The sequence below is a fragment of the Mustela putorius genome, unplaced genomic scaffold (genome assembly GCF_011764305.1).
Source record: "Mustela putorius furo isolate JIRA1106 unplaced genomic scaffold, ASM1176430v1.1 tig00000592_pilon_pilon_pilon, whole genome shotgun sequence".
NCBI lineage: Eukaryota > Metazoa > Chordata > Mammalia > Carnivora > Mustelidae > Mustela > Mustela putorius.
In genome coordinates, this window is record NW_025421426.1 from 5770785 (window position 1) to 5791006 (window position 20222).

Sequence of the window (20222 nt, forward strand, 5' to 3'; positions counted from 1 at the left end):
GGAGACGAGCTCACACTGAGGGGTGAGAGACACAGAAGGGGCCCAGATGAGGGACCTGGGAGCACAGGCTAAATGCCCACATGTTAGAAGCCATTCATGTCACTTCCATCTGATGCCTGAGGAAGCTGCCCCTTTGTTTTAAACGCTAAACATTTACCCTCCCCCGACTCCCTTCTGCCAAAAGATTTGATTTTACTGTGAATGATTAAAGTTTTCTTTTCCTATTTTAAATTACTTAATTAAGTTAAATTCATATTTTAATTTGTTTCCCCTTGCTGCCCCGAGTCCAATGGTAAGTTTCGCAAACCTTCTGAATGGTAAGAATCACCAGGGATGACTGCTCTGGGTGAACCTCTGGGGAGGTAAGGCTGTGGTAATCTTTACTCTAAACAAGTGTCCAAGGTCACGCGCAAAAACGGACACATTTGAAGAAAACCACAGTGAGAAGTATGTGCATTACAGATTATCCAGCAAAAGTGGAAAAAGAAATCATCCCCAATTCTACAACCACTGGAAACGTTGTGCTCCATTTTTTTACATGTTTTTTTTTTCTATGCATGATGTTTTTACATGGTTATGATCACTTATACATTCAATTCTGAAAGTTGCTTTTACCACCTAATACAGAAACACAGAAACTTGTAGTTTTTAGAGAAGACCATAACCTTCAAGGTCATTTAATATTTAAAAAGAAGCAAAAATTCTTTTCCAAGGATATTCATTCCCTTAATTCCACCCCTTCTCCCTTCATCATATGTTTGTGATTTTTTAACAAAAGAAACTTTAAACAGAAGAGTGTCTATGTAGCTGTTGACCTTGAGCAGTTAACAGTTACATAAATGAATCCAGAACATGTGGTTATTGATCTACAAATAAGTAATTAAATAAAAAACAAGGAAAATACTTACTATGCACCAGATGACAAAGGAAATTTCAAACTTGTGAGGGAAACTAAAAATGGACAGGCCAAGAAATGCAAACACACATGTTTCTGAAACAAACCAAAGAATGGATTATTCAGCCCCAACTATTTTCTTCTGACACAGCACACAAGCAAACATTTCACAGCAAGTCAGGATCTACTGTAACACTCTGCTTATTGTCTGAAAAATCGGGCACCCGATGCCTTGCTGGAAACCGCGCTTCGGTTGGCTCGTTTTCTTCTATCGCACGAGCTGCACGTGCGTGCTTATTCAGAATCTCCTCATTTAATGAGGCAGCTGTCAAATAAATGCAAATACATAATCTCCCACCTGGGGAAGATGATAAACCTATGAATCTGTCCCTTTGTCGAACAGTCATTGGCAAGGATCCCAATTGCAGCAAAGTCCGAGAAATGACTACAGATACCACATTCCTAGTGTGAAAAGGTCCCTCGGTTAACTTTCTTGCCAGGGCAGCCAAAGCTAGAGTGATGACACGCATTTAATGCTGCCACAGGTTGGGAAGACAGCTTGTCCCGGCAGGATCTGCAGGGAGAGGGGCATTTCTGACTCTTGGCTTCACTCCACAGGTCAGATTGAGTCGACGCCGCTCTCTGTGCAAGCAGGTACTTGTGTACCCAAGAAAGAGCACCCCGTGAATTCCTAGCACTAGGCTCCCTGCTGACATGGTCATGTCAGAAGAGGCTTATCATCAGGGAGACAAGGACTGTATTTTAAAATAGTTGAACATGATAAAACAGAGAGGCTGTTTTAAAACATTTCAGCCATGTTCTTCTCTAAACATGCATCTTTTTAGAACAAGTCTGCAAGTGGGAGTGTATACACACCCTTCCCCTCCTTGAATTTTTTTCTTATCTAATAAACATTTTTGTGATCTTTCCAAATCAGCCCATTTAGAATATACTCAGATCTATGTTATGCTTTTCCCGGGCGGCATAAATTCCAATATATTGGTACATCACGGCTAGTTTAACAAATCGGTGTCAACAGACACGGAGGCGGTTTCTACTGGTGATAACACCATTTATGACAAATATCCAAGCTCCACCCGAGGGTAGCTCTGCTGGGTCAAAGAGCACACGGCTTTGACGCGCAGCCCAAGGCTGCATGACTCTCCCCGAAGATGGCATTAGGCCATGCCTGTCAACGGGCCTGCTTCCCATATCCCCGTGCCGGAAGTGGGTATTAGCAAAACTGGAGCATGCCAGCCTGATGGGTACAAAATTGTTGGGTGGTTTGCTTTATATTCCTTTAATTGTGACAGTCGGGCTCAGAGATCTTAGCTAGGACTTTGTGAGTGGGATGCTGTGGAAAAAAGACCCCCGGGACCAGGAAGAGACAGACCTGGATTCTAGACTCCCTTTTCAGCCACGAGACTGTGGGCAAGTCCTCTGACCTCTGGCTCCTGAGCCCCCTTGGCTGCGGAAGGAAGCCTCTGCATGGCCCGTCCCCGCCACCTAGTGCGTGACAGCGTGGAACCAGTGCTGGAAAATGAGCCGGACCCCACCGCAGCGCCAGGGAGGTGCTGGCGATGACACCTGGGGCGTGGCCACCCGGGAGGCCAGCAGAAAGGGACCGTGTGTGTGTCCTTCGCTGCCATGTATAAACCAGGGAGAAGGCGGGGGAGGGGGTACATCAGAGTGTGGGGGAGCAAGAGCTCACACTGAAACTGCCTCACAGAGAGAGTCCTCTGTGCAGAGGGCCCCATGCAGCAGCGACAAGCGCTCGAGTTACGCCCTTTGAGCTGCTCTCATGGGAAAGGAGCCCGTGGACAAGCTGGGAAAAAGCTCTAACAACGTCCCCTTCTCAGACACGCACAATGTGCGTCAGCTCACGATGCTCTTGCGGCCGCCAAACTGAAAGCATATATTCCCCCCAGGATTTTCCAGGCTCTTGTTTGACTGTGGAGTCTTGTCTCACCTAACCCTCACTGATGTCAGTGCCAGGAGGCATGTTTTTGGAAATGTCACTTTATGATGTTATAAACATTAATCAGTCTCCAGTGTTCATATTTATTCTCATTATTTTTGGTCTTAAAATTATAGGCATCGAATGTTCCAGAAAGTTATCAGGAGTTAGGTTTACATTATAGAATTTGAAAGCCAGAGTAATAAACAAAAGATAAGGGAGCGAAGTATGTGGCTCTACGGAATTTTCCGTGGGGGAAAGAGTGTGTGGCTGAGCCATGGGCTGCCGGCCTGCCCCCACGGGACCACAGAGGCAGAACTCACCACACAGGAAGGCCACGGTCCGGAGGGTCTGCTGCATAAGGATCTGGGTGACCGGGGACAGGTTATGGTGCGTGTAGTGGGACATCACAATGCCTGAGAACAGGATGGCCATGATGCCTAGAGAGGAACCAAGAGGCAAAGCACAGAGACATGAACAGGGCAGAAAAGCACCTGCTACGTGATACACAAATATCGCACATTTTCTGCAAGTTACCGGGCCCTACAGTGTTACATGTTTTCAGAAAAAGGATAAAAAAAGGGAGGAAGAAAGTACTACCTGAGGCCTCCCAGAGGCTTCAGAGAAGTGCTATGGGCGCCCTGTCTCTGGCAGCTTCCTTACCGGCTGGGTGACCTTGGGCTAAGCTTCTTCCCCTCTCCATGCCTCAGCTTTCTCATCTGGGCAGTGGGACTAACAGCGCCCTCCCTGGACCCGTCAGGAGGGCAATGTAGAGTGTAGAGTGATCACCATAGGCCCCGGGCTGAGCAGGTGCAGTGACAGCTGTCCCTGCCACCCACGATGGAACGCGTGCAGGTACACCACTCTTGGAGCAGAAAGGGAGCACAAGAATCTGGATGTGGAGAATGGGTGGATTTTTATTTACTTTTTAATATTTTTCTTTAATTTTAATTTTCCCTTCATCACAAGTTACTCATATAACGAAAGAGGGGAGTGACTAAAAAAGGATCTACGTCCTTTCCTGAAAGTTCTCCATGCGTTTACACCTCCTGCTGCTCACTCGGGACTGAGCGTGGCCCACTGAGCGTGGCCCACGGCCCCTAACCACTCCCAAAGCACTTTGCACAGAGGGGTTAATTACCTCTCTGGCCTGCCCTGCCTTGGCAGCAGAAAAGGGGCCTAATTTTCACATAAGGAAGCAGAGATTTTTATAAACTCATTAAATAAATGGCTAAAATGTACGGATTACAAGTGAAAATTTGTAAGCAGAACTGTAGCTTATTCCTGCCACTTTGTAGACAGGGATGCTGGGCTGACTTTCCACTTGGAAAAGTTGGAAAATGATGAAAACCACCCTCGGGGCCGTTTCAAGCCCCGCCCCCTGCATCCCCCCCCCCCCCCGGCAGACCCACCCCCTGGTGCCAACAAGGCAAATTCCTATGCTCTTTCATTCTTCCCTGCCAAGGAGGCTGCCAGGAACATTCCAGCGAAGCTTCCCACAGTCCCAGGAGGCACACCTGACAGGATGGGACAGGGAAAGGAGAGGGCAGGCTCCCCGTGTCCCTCCAGGACTACAGCCCAAGCGGTGCTGCGAACCGCTGCTCTGCTAGGTGAGAACGCACACACCGTGACCTCCAGCGGGTCTCCCACTATGCTCCTGTGGGGCCCAGGGGGGCACCCCCAGACTGCTGAACCTTCCTGACACGGCCACAGAATCCAGGGAAGGCAAAAGCAAAGCGAAACAGAAGGGGCAGAGACCAGAAGCTGAGGCTGGAACTCCACCCAACGGCGGAGGGGCAGCTCAGAACGGCTCAGCCCGGGCTGTGACAGGCCCTGCACATGGCGTAGCCTCACGACCCCAACAGCTCCATGCACGGTGCGGTTAGTCCCGGGGTCCAGATGAGCAACCTGGGGCTTGATCGTGGCACCGATACATTTCAGTTTTTACGGACTTGATCCTTAGCATCGCCACCCAGGGGGGAAAGTTCCCAGCTTCTGTGTTTCCAAAGCATTTTGCTTCACTCGTCTGCTTTAGTCATTGAAGGGTTATCAACTCCATGGCAAAGCTGAGACCCTGGAGTTCTTACCTCGAAATAAAAGTCAAACCCAGAGGTGCCTGAGCCATGTTTAGGTTGTGACTCGAGCGGCCTTCCACTGACACTGCTGTCCCGCCCATAGCAGTCCCAACACGAAACGACCTCTCCGGAAAACCAAAGGATCTGGGAAGTCAGAGGTGACAGCGGAAGTTGCCCTGGGACTGAGCAGCAGCATCCACTGCCAGAGCCCCGGGGAGCCTTCCTGCTTTCCCTCTAGCCCATCCCGCCGCGGTGCTCTGCGGCAAGAGGGCCGGCTCAGTGCAGAAGGGCTCTGGCTGGCGGGTCAGTCTGGGCACCAGGTCAGGGCTGCAAACTCAGAAGCGTCAGGGGCCAGACAAGAAAGACAAAAAAAGGATGACTGACATGTGGGCGAAGAAGGCACAAGCCCATCTCTGAAGTTCTCTCTGTGGAGGGGGGGCTCAGTGTTGACCAGTCTTCCTTCTGGCCTTTTGAGAGATGCCAGAAATCTGTTTTGTATGGGAAATCTTCCAGCTTGTAATGACGGCAAATAACTGAAATGTCAACACATTTTCTGGACAGATAAACAGTCCCCTCTAGAGGCTGAGTGTGGACCCTATGATAACGGGCCCTCAGGCCAATGCAAGAGTGAACAGCCAGCCACCACCTTAACCCAGGGCTGGACCGAGGTCAGGACATCTCTCGAGTTCTGCGGGCTGAAGGAAAGAGTCAGCAGCGGATGTGAAATCCTGATGGACAACTCGAGTATCTGCCCTATGAGCCCTCTCCACCACCCAGACCACCTTCATCTTCTGGAGCCGCCACCACACAGGCTGTGAAAACACCAGCGGGTAAATGGAGCAGACAGGCTCACTTCTACAGCTAAAAGCATGGGTATTTTATTTTAAAGATTATTTATTTATGAGAGAGACAGAGCAAGAGCAGGAATAGGGGGCAGGGGCAGAGGGAGAGGGAGAAGGAGACACCCTGCTGAGCAGGGAGCCTGGTGCAGGGCTCAATCCCAGGACCCTGAGATCAGGACCTGAGCCGAAGGTGGATCAACTGAGCCACCCTGGCCCCCCAACGCATGGGTATTTTTAAAAAATGCCTTGTAAGGAAGAATTCCTGACACGTGTATTTCTTTTTAGAAAGCAAAATCATTTGAGGAAGTAGATAACTAGTGCAACAAAATGGCCAGCTTCAAGGAAGGAAGGAAATCCATTTCTCGTTTCAGCTAAATCCACTGTTTTAAATGTCACAACAATGATGATGAATAGAGACTCAAGTCCAAAGGCAGAAGGTGAAGGGTGCTATCGTGGTACAATTTCCACTGCACTGCACCTTGCTGTTTTGCTATAAAACATTCAGACTCAGAGGTCCAGAGTAAGAGAATCTCCATTCACACCAGCCTGCCCCTGGGAAACTACTATTAAAGGTCCCGACACAGGCCGCCAGTTTTCTTATGCCATAATAAAGCTTATCTGCCTTTAAAATGCGCTCAACAGAAGGATCCCATGATGTATGAAGCATGGATTACCAGCAGAGGGAATTTTTTTCCCCCCCGAGGCATTTTTGAGGCCTGCAACACTTACCTGCCTTTGCACATATAACAGAATCCCAATTCCTTCCGGGGCCTACAGAACCCTACCGGCCGGGGTCCCTGTCTCTCTGGTCTTCCTGCTCTTCCTGGAGTGCGCCAAGCTCCCTCACAGCAGTGCCCCACTCAGCAATGCCACCCTAGGTCCTGCCTGGGCTGGCTCCTTCTCAGCACACAGGTCTTAGCTCAGGCACCACCTGTTTGGGGAGACCTTCCTGACCCCCTACCGCGTGATGTGTCTGCCCCCACGCCACTATCCCATTGCTCTGATCTCTCTCATTCCTGCCCCTTCTTCAGTACCTGAAATTACCCGTATGTGTTTGCTTACCACCGTTCTTTGGCAGGTAGAAGCCTGATGTGGTCTTGTTTACTAAGGACAGCCCCAGTACCAAGGATAGTTCTTGGCGCAGAGGAGGCATTTAACAAGTATTTGTTGAATGGATGATAAATCTTTTTTTCTTAAAATTTTGCAATCTATCTGGGAGTTCTTTCCACGGCAGCACAAGTAAGTCAAATTCATTTATTCGGTGGCTGCACAGGATTCTGTAGTGAGAACCGACCCAGGCGCACTTCATCTCTCCTAGGACCAGTGGCTTGTGGGTTTTCTCCTACCCCGGGCACAGGAGCGCCGCACCATGATCTCTGGTAGAACGGAGGTTACGTCCCATCCTCCGTGACTCACCAGGACAGTGTGTCCCTCTGCCCCAATCCCCCTCCCTCAGCCCACTGTTGGCTAAACTGGCAAAAGTGGGGTCTGTTCAGCCCTGGATCTTCAGAGCCAGAGGGCAAAGTGGCCCTTGAAACTGGCCTCAATGACTAGACTCGTTAGGACTGACAGAGTCAGAACAAAGATTCTGAGAACAGCTAACACTAACTCATAACTAGGGGGCCTGTTTAATTTGCTATTAAAACCAGGATGTCTGTGACAGGGAAAGGGGGTGTCACTAATTTACATATTGAGGGTGTCAGGGCCAGCAGGAAGTGTCACCCCAGCATGTCTCTTGTCAGGACTCTTACTCGCATCGTTTCCTTTAACCCCTGACCCAAGGGCCTTGGGTGGGGGGTATCCTTCTATATCATCTATTTCATGAGGAGGAAGTGGATGCTCAGAGTGGTTAAGGCGGCTCTGTGAGGTTGCACAGCTAATGAGGGGGCGGGGCAGGGATCCAACGCAGGTCTGGTGACCTTAACCTCTGTGTCTGAAACACCTGATTAGGGTGTGTGATTCGGGGAACAGCACCCTGCTGTGTATTGTTGGTAACTGCTTCCTCAGTCCTCTGTGACAGAAGTGCAGGAGGAGAAGGAAGCGGGGGATAGCAACCATCACCCCCGCCCGCCCCGGCTGCACTCTCTCAGAGGGACTTGACGGTCCTCACACACACCAGGGCTATCCTACCCTTGTCTGAAAACCGTGTGACAAATATCCCAAAGTCAAATATGGGCCAAGCCCAGCCAACGGCCCAGAGGCAGCTGAGCCTGCTCTTGGCTCGCATGTGCTGTTTCTGCCCCCACTGCCCACTGGTTTGTTTAGCAAAGGCCGTCAAAAAAGTGAAGCCCTACAAACAGAAAACACTGCTGCTCTGAAGACAAGAAAAACATTTCCTGGTTTTGATCACAAATTCCAAATGGAGGCATGAAATACATCTTTGCCAGCAGGTACTCGGTGTTCATCTCAAAGGGGTGGGGAACAGTTTAGAAAAACAGAGGTAAAAATAGCCAAGCTAGAGCCAAATGACTCACAGGTACTGTTTATGTAAGTGCCAAAATTCAGGAAAGATAAGAGAAGGAACTCGATGGCAGATACTGGGATGAAATTATCCAGTAGAACTGATGGGAACAAATCAAATTAAGAACAAACAAAACCGTGAGGTTTACCAAGAGTTCTCTAGTGAAAACGGCCAGAGTCCTCTCTGCTTCCTCCTTGGCAGGATCTGCCCACCGACTGTAATTCTAGAGAATGATCTGCGGGGAAGGAGAGTGCTGCTCAATGGAGTGAATAAAAACCACTGGGGACTTCCATTTTGCTATGCCAACTGCAGTCCTGCTACAAACAACTAGAAAACCGGATCAAAGATAGGAAACAAAGGTGTCTTCTGACGCTGGGTACTACAGGGTAGGGCTGTCAGGAGGGAAACATTCCTGACTGAAGGGAAACAAAGCGGCCACTCCTGCTCCAGGCCCTGGCCCAGCCCAGACAGAGCTTCCAGGCTGAGGCTTAGAAAGGGGGAAACTCCAAAACCCAGTCCAGCAGAGTCGGGCTAGCTGAGAAGGGACGAGGAGAGCTGCAGGGCTGAAGCAGCCCGAGCAGCAGAGGAGGAGGCCTGCCAGAAAAACAGTTCTGGGGGGCTACAGCAGTGTCCCCTTGAATCTTGGATTATACTGGTCTGTACACGTGTGGCGTGAGATCCTATGAGCCGAAGGAGACATACCACTGAAAAGGAACAGGCCAACAATTTCTGAAGCAGACACAGGGCTGGGAAGTTTGTGTTCCCACAGGCCAGACTGGGGTGACCTTGTAATACAAAAGACAGGACACAGAGTCCTTAGAAGGGCACTGCGTTACTTCCTAGTGTTACTCCAGACCTGAGGACAAAGTCTGAAAGTAAATCTCAAAATGATTAAACTGATTTCAAGAAACTTGGATACACCACGGAAGAAGATCCAAAATTCTATGAAGAATACAAGAAAAATCTAGTAACTCAACAACATAATAAGGTTTACAGGGACTGGCATCCAATCAAAAATTAACAGGCGAGCAAAGAGCAGGAAAACATGACTTACAAGAAGACACTGGCCGAGAAAGACCTAGAACTGACGGAGAGGACGGAATCAGCAAACAAGGACGTCACAGCTGTATAAACACGCTCCCTCAGCTCAAGGAGGTACAGACAATCACGAACACGGTGAGGAGAGAAATGCAGGATATAAGAATGACCTAAAGGGAACTCCTGGGTACGAATAACACATACACATCTGAAGTGGAAAATACACGGGATGGACTAGCAGGACAGTGAGCATGGCAGAAGGAAAGCCCCACGAACACAAAGACACAGCAAGAGGAAGGAGCCAAAGTAAAGCATAGGCAGAAGAAAAAAAAGATTGAAAAAAATTTAAAAGGCAAAGTATATTACGGGATGATAGAACACTGTCCATTGTAATTTTAGTAATTGGACTCCCAACAGGAGAAGAGATGGGAAAAGAGAAAAAAGTGTCTAAGAAATGGGCAAAAATTTCCCAAATTTGGTGAAAAGCTATAACCCCATAAATTATAAACCCAAGAAACTCAACAAACCCCAAGTGGAATATAATGAGAATTATACCAAAGTATGTCAAAATCAAACTGTCACATACCTATCAGAATGGCTAAACATTTAAAAATTAAACTAAGTGTTGATGAGGACAGGAAGCAGCTAGAACTCTCTCAGGCATTCTAGTGGGGATGCAAAATGGCCCAGTCATTTTGGAAAACACTTGGCAGTTTCTAAGAAATACGTACTTACCATATGACCCTGCAACTTCACTTCTTAGGTATTTATCCAAGATAAATGAAAACAGCCACACATATTCATATCCCAAATCTGGAAAAACCCCAACGTCCTTCAAATGAATGACTAAAATATGGTGCAGTAAGAATGTGTAAACTACTGACACGTGCAAAAACATGAGTGTCTTTCAACAACATTATGATCACTAAAAGAAAGGAGACACGAAAGTCTGTATACTATGTAATTTCATCTGTAGGACATTCTGGAAAAGGCAAAACTATCATGATAGAATGCAGATCAGTGGGGGCCAGGGCCCAGGGCCAGGCCCTTGGCAGTCTGACCCCATCCTTTCAGTGAAGGCCCTTTCGGGGACTTGGTCTGGGAAAGGGACAACACGGGAAGTGACATTTTGATCTCTGCTACAGGGTGGCGGGTGAAGAGAAGATGTGACCAGGACAACACTGAGCCCCTGAATCCAGCCAGGTCTAAATTCAGAGGTATCCCTAAAGGGCCAGTAAATCTCCTTTGTTGCTTAAGCTTTACTGAGTTGTGACTGTCTCTTGTGATTGGAAGTGACTCCACTGACCTAATCTCTTTCACCAGGCAGGACAATGTGCCATCAACCCCAGCAGTTCAATGTTTCTGTCACTTACCCGAAAGGGAGATTCCTTCTGCGAGCCCATAAGGAAGATAAGCAAAAATGATCATCATGCCGAACTCCAAGGAAGGCGTTTTCCTCAAGTCAATATGCTTTAGCACGTAAATAACAGTTGTCAAGGAAAAAGAACCAAGGGACAGTTGATGGGAGATGTTGCCTTCCAAATATACAGGGTAGGCAATGGATACGAAAGGCTTCGGAACATCCCAGGGTAACATGTGAATATCCACTGTTTTCTTTTCCTTTGCAGGGAGACTGTTGTTTTAAGAAGGGGGATCTCACAAAACACTAAGAATGGAAACTCCTGAGACAAATGGCAGGGGAAGAATTAAAATCAACCTAAGTCAACTCATTTAAAAATGCTGACTTGGAAGGCTGGCAATGTGCCGGGGCTGCGGGGGCAAGGCTGGGGCCGCGGCCAGGAGGACAGCCCGTGCTGCCAGGTCCCTTCCAGGGCGTGTCACGCTTTCCCCCCTTCCTCCAACATCAGAGAAGACAGCTGAAGGGGTGTCCAGAACTCTTGGGGAAAGTGCCCCATTGGAGGACCTTCTTTGACATTCCCGGAGATTTCTAAACTCATGCTCCTGTGAAAGGAGAATCTTCTCTCTCTTCAAGCACAGCCCTCTCGCCCGTGCTGGGGCTCGCAGCGCCCATCCCCTTGGCTTCCGTAGAGCTGGTGCTTCTCCATCCCCTTCCCGTCCAGGAGAGAGATAAATGTGGAGGAAAATACTGATCTAGAAAAAGTTTTCCATTCTGTTTATTGGTACAATATGAGAAGCTGTCAGCCAACAATGGAGACTTCAGACTTCTGGACAAAGGGGGAAAGGGAAAATTCATCAGGATGGCAGACCAGCAAGCCTGTCAGCAAGGGTGGCTCTTCCGGCCATCTGTGGAACACACTGCTCGTGGAGGAGGGCCAGGTGGCCGGCTCCCCGAGACGCAGGCCTGGACTCCCACAGAAACGGTCTGGTGCCTGTTCCCATTTTAAACGTGACGAATTTTCTACAGCAATGAAGGTGTCATTGGTCCTAAGAGGCTCTCTCCTCCTCTGGCTAGAAAAGCGTACGGGCCATTGAGCAGTGCAGACAGCGTGAACATCCTGGACAGATTCACTTTGAAAGGCTCTTTTCTGAGTGTTTATCTATTCTCCATGTAAACACTTTCAGTGGGGTAAAGACTCTCTCAGTTTGGTAATTTCAGAGGAAGTTAATTTCCAGTTTTCTGACTGTGACAAGTAAGACAGGGGAACCTGAAAATCTCAGGTGAGAAGTTCCCCTAGTGGTGGGATCTGAGAGGGAACAGTGTGCAGGACCGCGACACTCTGAAAAGAGACGTCCTAAATTGCACATGTCACATCTCGAAGCCCTTGGGTTTCAATGCAAGTGCTCCTTAAGACAAAAGTACACAAAGGTCCTCCTTCCAACACTGCCTTAGACTGGAATGGGCCCCTTAAGGAAGAGGGGGAGATGGCTGGAGATGGAGATAATAATGAAAATCTTCTCAGCCACGCGTGTTCATCATATTAAAAGGATATTAATGCAGAGATTAAGCCAGTGAGAGTGCCGAGTGCTGCTGAGCCAAAGAACATTTTGAGGAAGTAGCCAAGGGCTTGTAAAAATGTTTGCCACCCACTGACATCTGACATATTTTTCCTTGTTAAACCTTCAGCTGTGCTAGGAAGTAAAAGGAAAACAAGAAAGAAGTTAAAATGTTATAGACAAAGTTATCAGAAATCAACTAAAACTCAACACTTTTTTTTTTTTTTTTTTTTGCTTATGCAGTCCTTCCTTCCTTCCATCATTGGGTTAGGTCACTTATTTGTTGACCTACTTTGTGAACTAACACCTACTGTGTTAGCTTTCGGGGGTGGGGGACCGCGGTTCAGAGAGCCTAGCAGAGTCCTTGTCCTGCTGGGGCTCCTTCTGTCTGGTAAGGAAGACAAACAAGGAGAGAACAAGTGACCACGCTGGGGGGAGGGCCAAGGGCTGCAGAAACACGGGGTGTGCGTCTAACTCAGCCCGGGCGGTGGTCAGGGAAGGCTCCTCCTGACGTGTGGGCTGGCTTCAGCTTTAGAAAAAGAAGAGGAAGGGGAAATGAAGGCACGTGCCCCAGGCAGCGGGAACAGCATGTGCAGAGGCAGGGAGCCCGAGAGAGCCCGAGAACGCACGGCACATTCTGGGAGCATCCAATTACGTAAATCAGCATGGCTAGAACCCAGGAACGGGACGGGGTGGGGGCACTGGTGGGGAGAACGGTGGGAAGAGAGATGTACGACCAGCTGCCATGGTAGCCCCGGGAAAGGCAATGGCCCAAGCTCGGAGTTGGTATTTCACCACAAAGGCCCTAGGGAGCCATGGGGAGTGCTTCCAGTTGCGGGGGGAGGGGACGGCAGCAGGGATCCTGGGATAAAACCTGGAATTGAAGCATCGGCAGGAAATCTGAGCACGGAGCAACCTAAAGAAGAAATGTCACAGGGAAAGGGCCGAGAGAGTGGGTTAGGAGGCATTAGGAAGAACTGAAAGAACTTTCCTTCTAGGATAACAGAACAAAGTAAAATGTTAGAAGCCATTAAATTCAGTTAACGGTTTTATCCCAAAAGGGAAAACCATTATACCATGACAATGGAGTCATCCTCGTTAAAGACCCTCCTCCTAATGGATTCTACCTTCAGACTACCTCCCGGATCCAACCACTTCTCTCCCTGCCTCTCCTTACCATCCTCTGTCCCAGGCCTTATGCCTCATGGCTCTTTCTAAACATCCTTGCCTTCCTTCCACTCACTGGCCTGCATGATCCTTTTAAAATGCACAATCTGATCGGGTCACTGGCCTGTCCAAACCTATCGACAGTTTCCTACTGCTTTTCAGGAGGAAGCCCGGTCTGAGCAACACCGGACCCCCGTGTCTGCCAGACCTCGTGACCCTGTCTCCTCCTCACTCAGGAAGGGTCCCACTGTCAAGGGACCATGGTCGTCTTTCACTGCTCCCTGGCCCCAGCTCACTTCCCAATCTGTTCCTCAGAACCCAGGGTCAGTGTCACTTCCTCAGGGACACCTGCTCTGACGCCTTCACATATTCTGGGCTCTCCGGGAACCTGACTTCTTCACAGAAAGTGCCAACTCATGAGTCATTCATGAGTTGCCTGTGTCCATCTTGTTCACTGCTACATGTCCAGGACCTAAGGCAGAGCCTATTATACAAAGGCACGCAGTAAACAAAACAAAGAATTATCAATAGAAATATTTGGTTTCATTAATCAGCGTTTCATGAATAGGTATAATTTTAAGGCAGGATAATCTCTGATTAAAGGGTAGCTTGATCAAATAACCTCAGGAAGTTTTCTGTGATGATTCACAGCACAGTGTAGCATACAACATAATAAAGGTTCTCAAAAGTCCTGCAAAAAAAGAAATCTAACTTTTTTCACATAAAGTTTTCCCAACTCACTTGGACACACCATCTCCTCCAACCCCTTCTTTCCCAGCCGACCACAGGTTAACACCCTACCTTGGGGACTGCTGAGAGCCAACATGGGTTCAGCTGGGCAAGTGTTTTTGAAGGCTAAGCTCCCCCACAGTTCCCAAATGGACCTAAGGCCGCCAGCACACAGTGTCCAGCCGCCACCTCTTCAAGCTGGTCCACTGGCTGGGGCCACTGTTTTCTTTTCATGCAGAGGCCCCGTGGAAGTGACTCGCTGGTGAGGTCACATCAAGGGTGGACAGCAGACCCAGGACAGAGGCCAACGGTTTCTGAACTCAGGATAATTGAAAGTAGAATTTGGACTCTTTCTGGTCTGGCAAATTTCTACCTTTTTTATTTCTCGCACTTAAAAGAACACGAGACAAAACTGCTTCAGGATCCATTTCATGAGCCTACTCTGCAGCTGGAGAGCACAAAAAGGTTTCCTCTGTAGCAGTTATTGTAAGAATAAATCGTCATACTAACAAATCAAAGCTAAAACGAATTTAATTAAAGTTAATGAAGAAACAAAAGATAGCTTTCTGGCACTTATGAAAATGAACACTTCAAAAAAGGGGAATAATTTACTCACACATTCAGTTGCAAAGATAAGTGTGTCAGGTCACTTTGAGAGAGATCATTTATGAAGTAGACTCTCAAACAAGATGTGAGTCTATCTAATAACCAAGGAAAGGTGACAACAGCCCCCTCCTGTCCTGCTCCCCAGCCCCCCAAAACAGGCACGCCTAGCATGCCCGCTGTCTTTCCAGCCTGAAAATGCCCACCGGCTCATGAGACAGCTTGGCTGAGAAGCCTCATTCCCACTCCTCAGAGCGGCGGTCTCCCTCTCATACTCCAGGCACTCACTCCTCTGGGAGCATCCTTCTCCCACCCTGGACTGACCTTGTCAAGTCCAGCTGTCTCTGAGCGACGTTTGACACGTGGAGGGCCCTCACCAGATGCTGACGGTGGACAGCTAGCCTTTAGCATCCCGCACCCCTTGCCCCCAGCCTGCACACATATGCATGCGGCCCACAGCTCCAGTTTTGGGAACTGTCATTACACGCGACCTTGGCCTTCGAGAGCATTTTTCCAGGAAGAAACTATGGCTGCTTACAGTGACTCCATCATTTCTCACTTTCAAAAGAAAATAGCTCCTCCTCTTTAACCTTCTTGTGGCAAAGAGTCTAGGAAAAGCTCAGAAAAGGTCCTACTTCTGCCAGATTTTTAAAAACAAAACATATTAGAGAAAAAGCAGTTGAGTTGAGCTCCTAATGTATAAAAATAACTCATGATGCCATCGCCAATTTGAACAAAATTCTTTATCGTGAATGTTCAATATGTGCAGCCACCAGGACACGAGACAAAAGTCAAAACCCGAAAGTGAAAAGGCTTTCGGAGTAGATCTTAAATATTACTGCGATAATTGCCTAATAAAGCTACAGAAATCTTTGCCAAGAGAAACGTGAAAAAGCCAACAGTGGGGAACTTGCTAAATAGATCCCAGGAAGTTCACAGAATGAACTACTCTGTAACCAGGAAAATAAGGTTATGGAAGATTATTTTTCCACTCTGCTCAATTGGAAGAGTTACAATACAGTATACAGGGCATACGTCCCACTACATAAAACACAGAAAGACTTCCAAATTGTTAACTGTAATTATCTCTGGTTAGTAATAATGCATGTACTCTTACTTTTCTAAATTTTGTATGAAGAATATATGTATTACTTTTAGAATAATAAAAATGTTTTAAAGTTGTTTTTATTTTAAGGTCTGCTAATTAAGGTTGCAATTAAGCAACATTTGGTAAAGTTTTTCTTTTAAGATTAGGACAAAACTAGGACAAACACAGGAAATGGTAACTGGGGGACAGGCGTAGAAGAGGAAAGGATCTAATATTAACTGATGTTAATGTGTGATGCTGCTTCTCACACAGGAGAGTACTTATTCAATCCTCAAACCCAGTCCTAGGCTGGGACATCATCACCCTCACTTTACTGCTGAGAAGCACGTGGCTCAGAGAGGTAAAGGAACTGACCCAGGGCCACACAGCTGTGAGTGGCATCAACCTGATTCTAAAACCTGGGTTCCTCCCACTATAAAACATCGTTCTATTCCAACGTAAAGATCCTGAATGTAGTCTATAATAAAGCTTTTAAGAAAATGCCAACATCCACAGAGTGGCTATGCTTGACAAGGAATCTGCCAACAAAGGAAACAGGTTTTTCTTTAGCAGAACAGAGGCTGGCTCCTAAGGTTCTCTTAGCTGATTGTGAAACACTGTCCAGAGCTCTTTCCTCCAACTGCTTTGACTGCCAGTGCCTTCTCTGGTTTTGCTAAAACTGTCTGGGTCTCCTGCCCATACATGCTAATGAGCACTACAAAAGACAGAGTTCAAGGAAACAGGCCTGCGTCAGAGAGACGCATGTGAGATGACATTAGAGTCATTTCTTTTTCTTAGTGGCTTCTTGACATTTTAGGATTCTTCTATCATTTTCTCAGATTCTATCAACAAGGGCAAGGATACTGATGAACAGATGAGAAAGAGATTCACAGTGTCCCAAGCAGCTTCCATGCAACAGCATCTTGAGCTGGGACGCGTGTGAGCATCGCAGGCTCATTCTCCACCAGAGGAAAGGAAGGTGCTGGGCGATAGCCCCTCAGTGGGGGAGCAGGGCCTCTGCCTTCCGCTTCTGTCTGCACCGAAGCTGTCCACACACCATCCCTCAACTGGCTGCTCCCTCCTATGCTGGAACTAATAAAGCACCTAAGTTCTTGGGTCTCACCCCAGAACAACTGAATCAGAAGCTGGGAAGGCGGGGCCTGGGACTGCTCCAGTTAATAAGCACCCCTGGGACCTGGACAAGAAGCTGCACTTGAAACCACTGTGGAAAGGTCCTAAAGGGCGGGCTTGCCTCTGCTCAGCCCGGGCCTTGACAGCACCGCTGGGGTGAGTGAGGGCTTGTCCAAACGGAAGACGGAGAAGCGTGTGACCCGGCCGCCCAGAGGACAAGCAGCTGTTCGTGCAGCTGCCTGGGAACAGCTGTCTCTCTGACACCAGGACCTTCAGTGGCGGCCTTGAAGAAAGGACACTCACTTGGTCAGGACAATGGAGACTGCGTCGTTGAGGATACTCTCTCCAAAAACCAGCATGTTGAGCACCGGGTCCACGTGAAGCGCATTGAAAATGGCAATAGTGGCCACCGGGTCGACGGCAGAAATCAGGGAGCCAAAAGCAAAGCTGCACAGAGGAGAAAAGGAAGGGGTCACTCGGTGACGCTGACCGTGGGGCCCACACAGTAAAACAGCAAAGCCAGAGCCTGTATGCGGTCTGACATGTTCGTACACACGGGAGCCGCGGTAACTGGAGGAGCCGCTGTCTCTCCTCCCGCCCCACAGGCAGTTGTTAGAATAGCCTGCTTTCCCACCCTGAGTCCCCGGGCTTTATCTGACCAATGACGGTTGGCAGACTTTTGCTGAAAATACATTAGACATCCCCAGCCTTCTTTGTCAGAGCAGCCTGAACCATGATGGCTCACGGGCCTCCCCCACAGGGCCCACGAGCTCCTGGATGTGACCTCTGCCTCTCCCCTGGCCACCAGAGTGCCACCTGTGACTGGCCTAGGCTGCACTTAGATTTGCAACATCTCAGAGAGTACCAAAAGTCAGCAGCATCTCTGGGGTGCTTCAAGGGGATGGCAGCCACCCATGCCAGCGCCAACACCCACCAGGCCAGCAGCTCCCCCCTAACAGTGCCCAGGAAGATGTCATTCTCTCCAAGAAAGAGCTATTAATTGTCCGAAATGTTTCAGGCACTGAGGCCAATAATGACCACGTCCCGGGCACGGTGTGGGCACTTTACGCACAGAAACTCGTTATTCCACACAGCCCCCATGTGTGGTGCCCCTATTACTGCCCCGGCTACGTAAGACAGGGAGGTTAAGGAACTTGTTTAAGGTCAGACAGCTAAGAAGTGGCAGAGCCAGGATCCAAACACAGGCCATCTGGCTCAGAGTCTGCGCCCCTGACTGCTATGCTGGACATAGCAACACGCAGACACCAAGGGCGGTTCGGAAAATGGCAAACATGACGTGGAAGATCAGAGTGACCTGGCGGGGGCTACAGGGTGGGCCACTTAGACTGGATGGTCAGAAAAGGCCCCTGAAGAGATGACTCTTGCTGAAACAAGCATCTACATGATAAAGAGCAGATGGCCAAGCCAAGATCTGGGGACAGACAGCGGCAAGATGCCTCTGAGGTGGGAGCGAGCTTGCTGGCCTGAGAAACAGACACGTGAGTGTGGCAGCAGCCCGCGAGGGTACGCGGCAGGACATGTCGGAGGCTGGCAAGCAAGGGAGGGCCTCATGGGCCACCTCAGGAGCCTGATGATTTATTCTCTGAACTTGTCTTTTTACCCCTAAGAGTTCTCGAGAGCCTTCCAATCCTGTCAAATGACATGCCCGGCACTGCTTTCCTTCTAGCTCAGCAGACAGACGAGCTCGGCCCCCTTCTACAACATGAGACAAAACAGGGACCTCCAACGGGGCAGATCTGGGTAGAGATGGAAGCCAGAGCCCGGCCACCTCTGTTTCATGTCCTCACCATGGGTGCGGTCTGGGAGGGAAGCGGAGCTACTCGCCCGGGACAGGGGTGCGCTCTGTCCACTGCACCATCCCCAGCAGCCCCGCACAATCACGTGAGTCGGGGCTCAGGGAGAGCGGGGCTACTGGGGGTAGCTGCCTGGCTGCCTTGCCAGCTACAGTGCACCCTCTGAGCCAATGACCTGGTATTCTGGTCTCCAAGGCAAGCTCCCTGTGTCTGACTAAGGCGAACCCTCGCAAGCGAACCGGCTCACCTCAAGGACAGCATCTGGATCTCAAGCTGAGGAGGAGACCCCAAAAGACAGTCTCAGTTCAGAGCTCAGTTCCACACCTGCCCTGTCCGCACAGGTTGTCACAGGTCACCTGCCTCTCACCTCACTGGGAGTGTCCAGGGAGTAGGCACTACATGTTAGTCACACATACTTTCTCGGGATCTGTACTGAGCATGGACCAGAGGTATTTGGGGATGGCAGGCAGGAGGGCGGAAGAGGAGGAAGGCGAGGGAAAGAAGGAAAGGTGACACCGCCAAAGGACTGCCAACCTGGGGGGTGGGGGGGGCTGCTTGCCGACAGCAGGCCTTGAGGCCCTCCTGCTGCACCCTGACCTAGAGCTTGTCTTCTTGTCTTAAATTCCCACTCTCTCACCCCAGGGCAAATCATCAGGGGTCTCAAGGAAAAAGAATGTCTAAAAAGCATTTTCGGAATGTCCAAAAAGAAAGAGGTGGGGGTGGGGAACCTGGGAGCCCCTGGTGGCTTGTGTGTGGGGTGCTGACCTTGTGCGGCTCCAACCCCGAGGACAGGGCAGCGGAGCAGATGGTCACGGTTCTCTCTGCCCAGCATCCACACCCCTGGTTTTGGGAATAGCACCCCCATTTTCCTTTGGGGAGCCACACCTCCCCTTCTCTCCCCCCACAGAGTTGCACAGGGCTCTAGGAGTGGGCAGGGGACCCAAGTTTGGTCAGAGGGTCATCAGCAGGCATTTTCCCAGGTCATCAAGAGTTAGGTTGGCCCTTTTGGCTGGGATAGCTAACATGAGGGTGACTTGAGCCTGAGCCATCAGTGCTGCCACGTGGGGCAAGTGTGCCCGAGGACGAGACCAGTTGAGAAGCGTGCACAGAGATGCGGCGAGAGGAGAGATTCCTGGACAGCGTGGGCCCTGGGGGCTGTCGTGCTGGAAGCCATCATTCTGGAACACTTCATTTCTGAGCCAACAACCTTCTCCCTGCCCCCAAAACTACTTGTGTTGGGTTTCATTTGTGCCAGAAAAGGCCTGACTGATGTTCTTTGTTGCGATCCCTGTAGCAACCTGAACTGAAACCAGAGCAGGAACTAGAAGCAGACAGACTGATGAATGGACAGAGGGAGGGACGAATGGAAAGATCCATGTTAAAGCAAAAATTACAGTGATAATGATGTACTATGTGTTGGCTAATGAATTCCAACTAAAAAAGAAAGCAAATACACTTGAATAGTAATCGAAGACATGTGGTGGTGATTTGGGATCCATTGTACATG

At 49.2% G+C, this 20222-nt stretch overlaps 1 protein-coding gene across 10 annotated transcripts in view; it reads right to left on the reverse strand.

Annotated features, from left to right (window-relative positions):
• Positions 1-20222, reverse strand: part of SLC9A8 (solute carrier family 9 member A8) — a 67710-nt gene that overhangs the window by 12418 nt on the left and 35070 nt on the right. For 6 of the 10 annotated variants that reach the window (XR_001178497.2, XR_001178496.2, XM_004746220.3 and 3 more), the window contains 5 exons: positions 17205-17348; positions 12181-12319; positions 10642-10747; positions 3176-3292; positions 909-991 (listed from right to left, as the gene is read on the reverse strand). Coding sequence is in view for 8 of the 10 variants with exons in the window: in XM_004746220.3 (XP_004746277.1) it covers positions 909-991; positions 3176-3292; positions 10642-10747; positions 12181-12319; positions 17205-17348 (589 nt within the window). In the remaining 2 variants the exon portion in view is untranslated. The remainder of the gene's footprint in view (positions 1-908; positions 992-3175; positions 3293-10641; positions 10748-12180; positions 12320-17204; positions 17349-20222) is intronic. The other 4 variants (XM_013053191.2, XM_013053192.2, XM_045082098.1 and 1 more) reach the window with 3 other exon arrangements.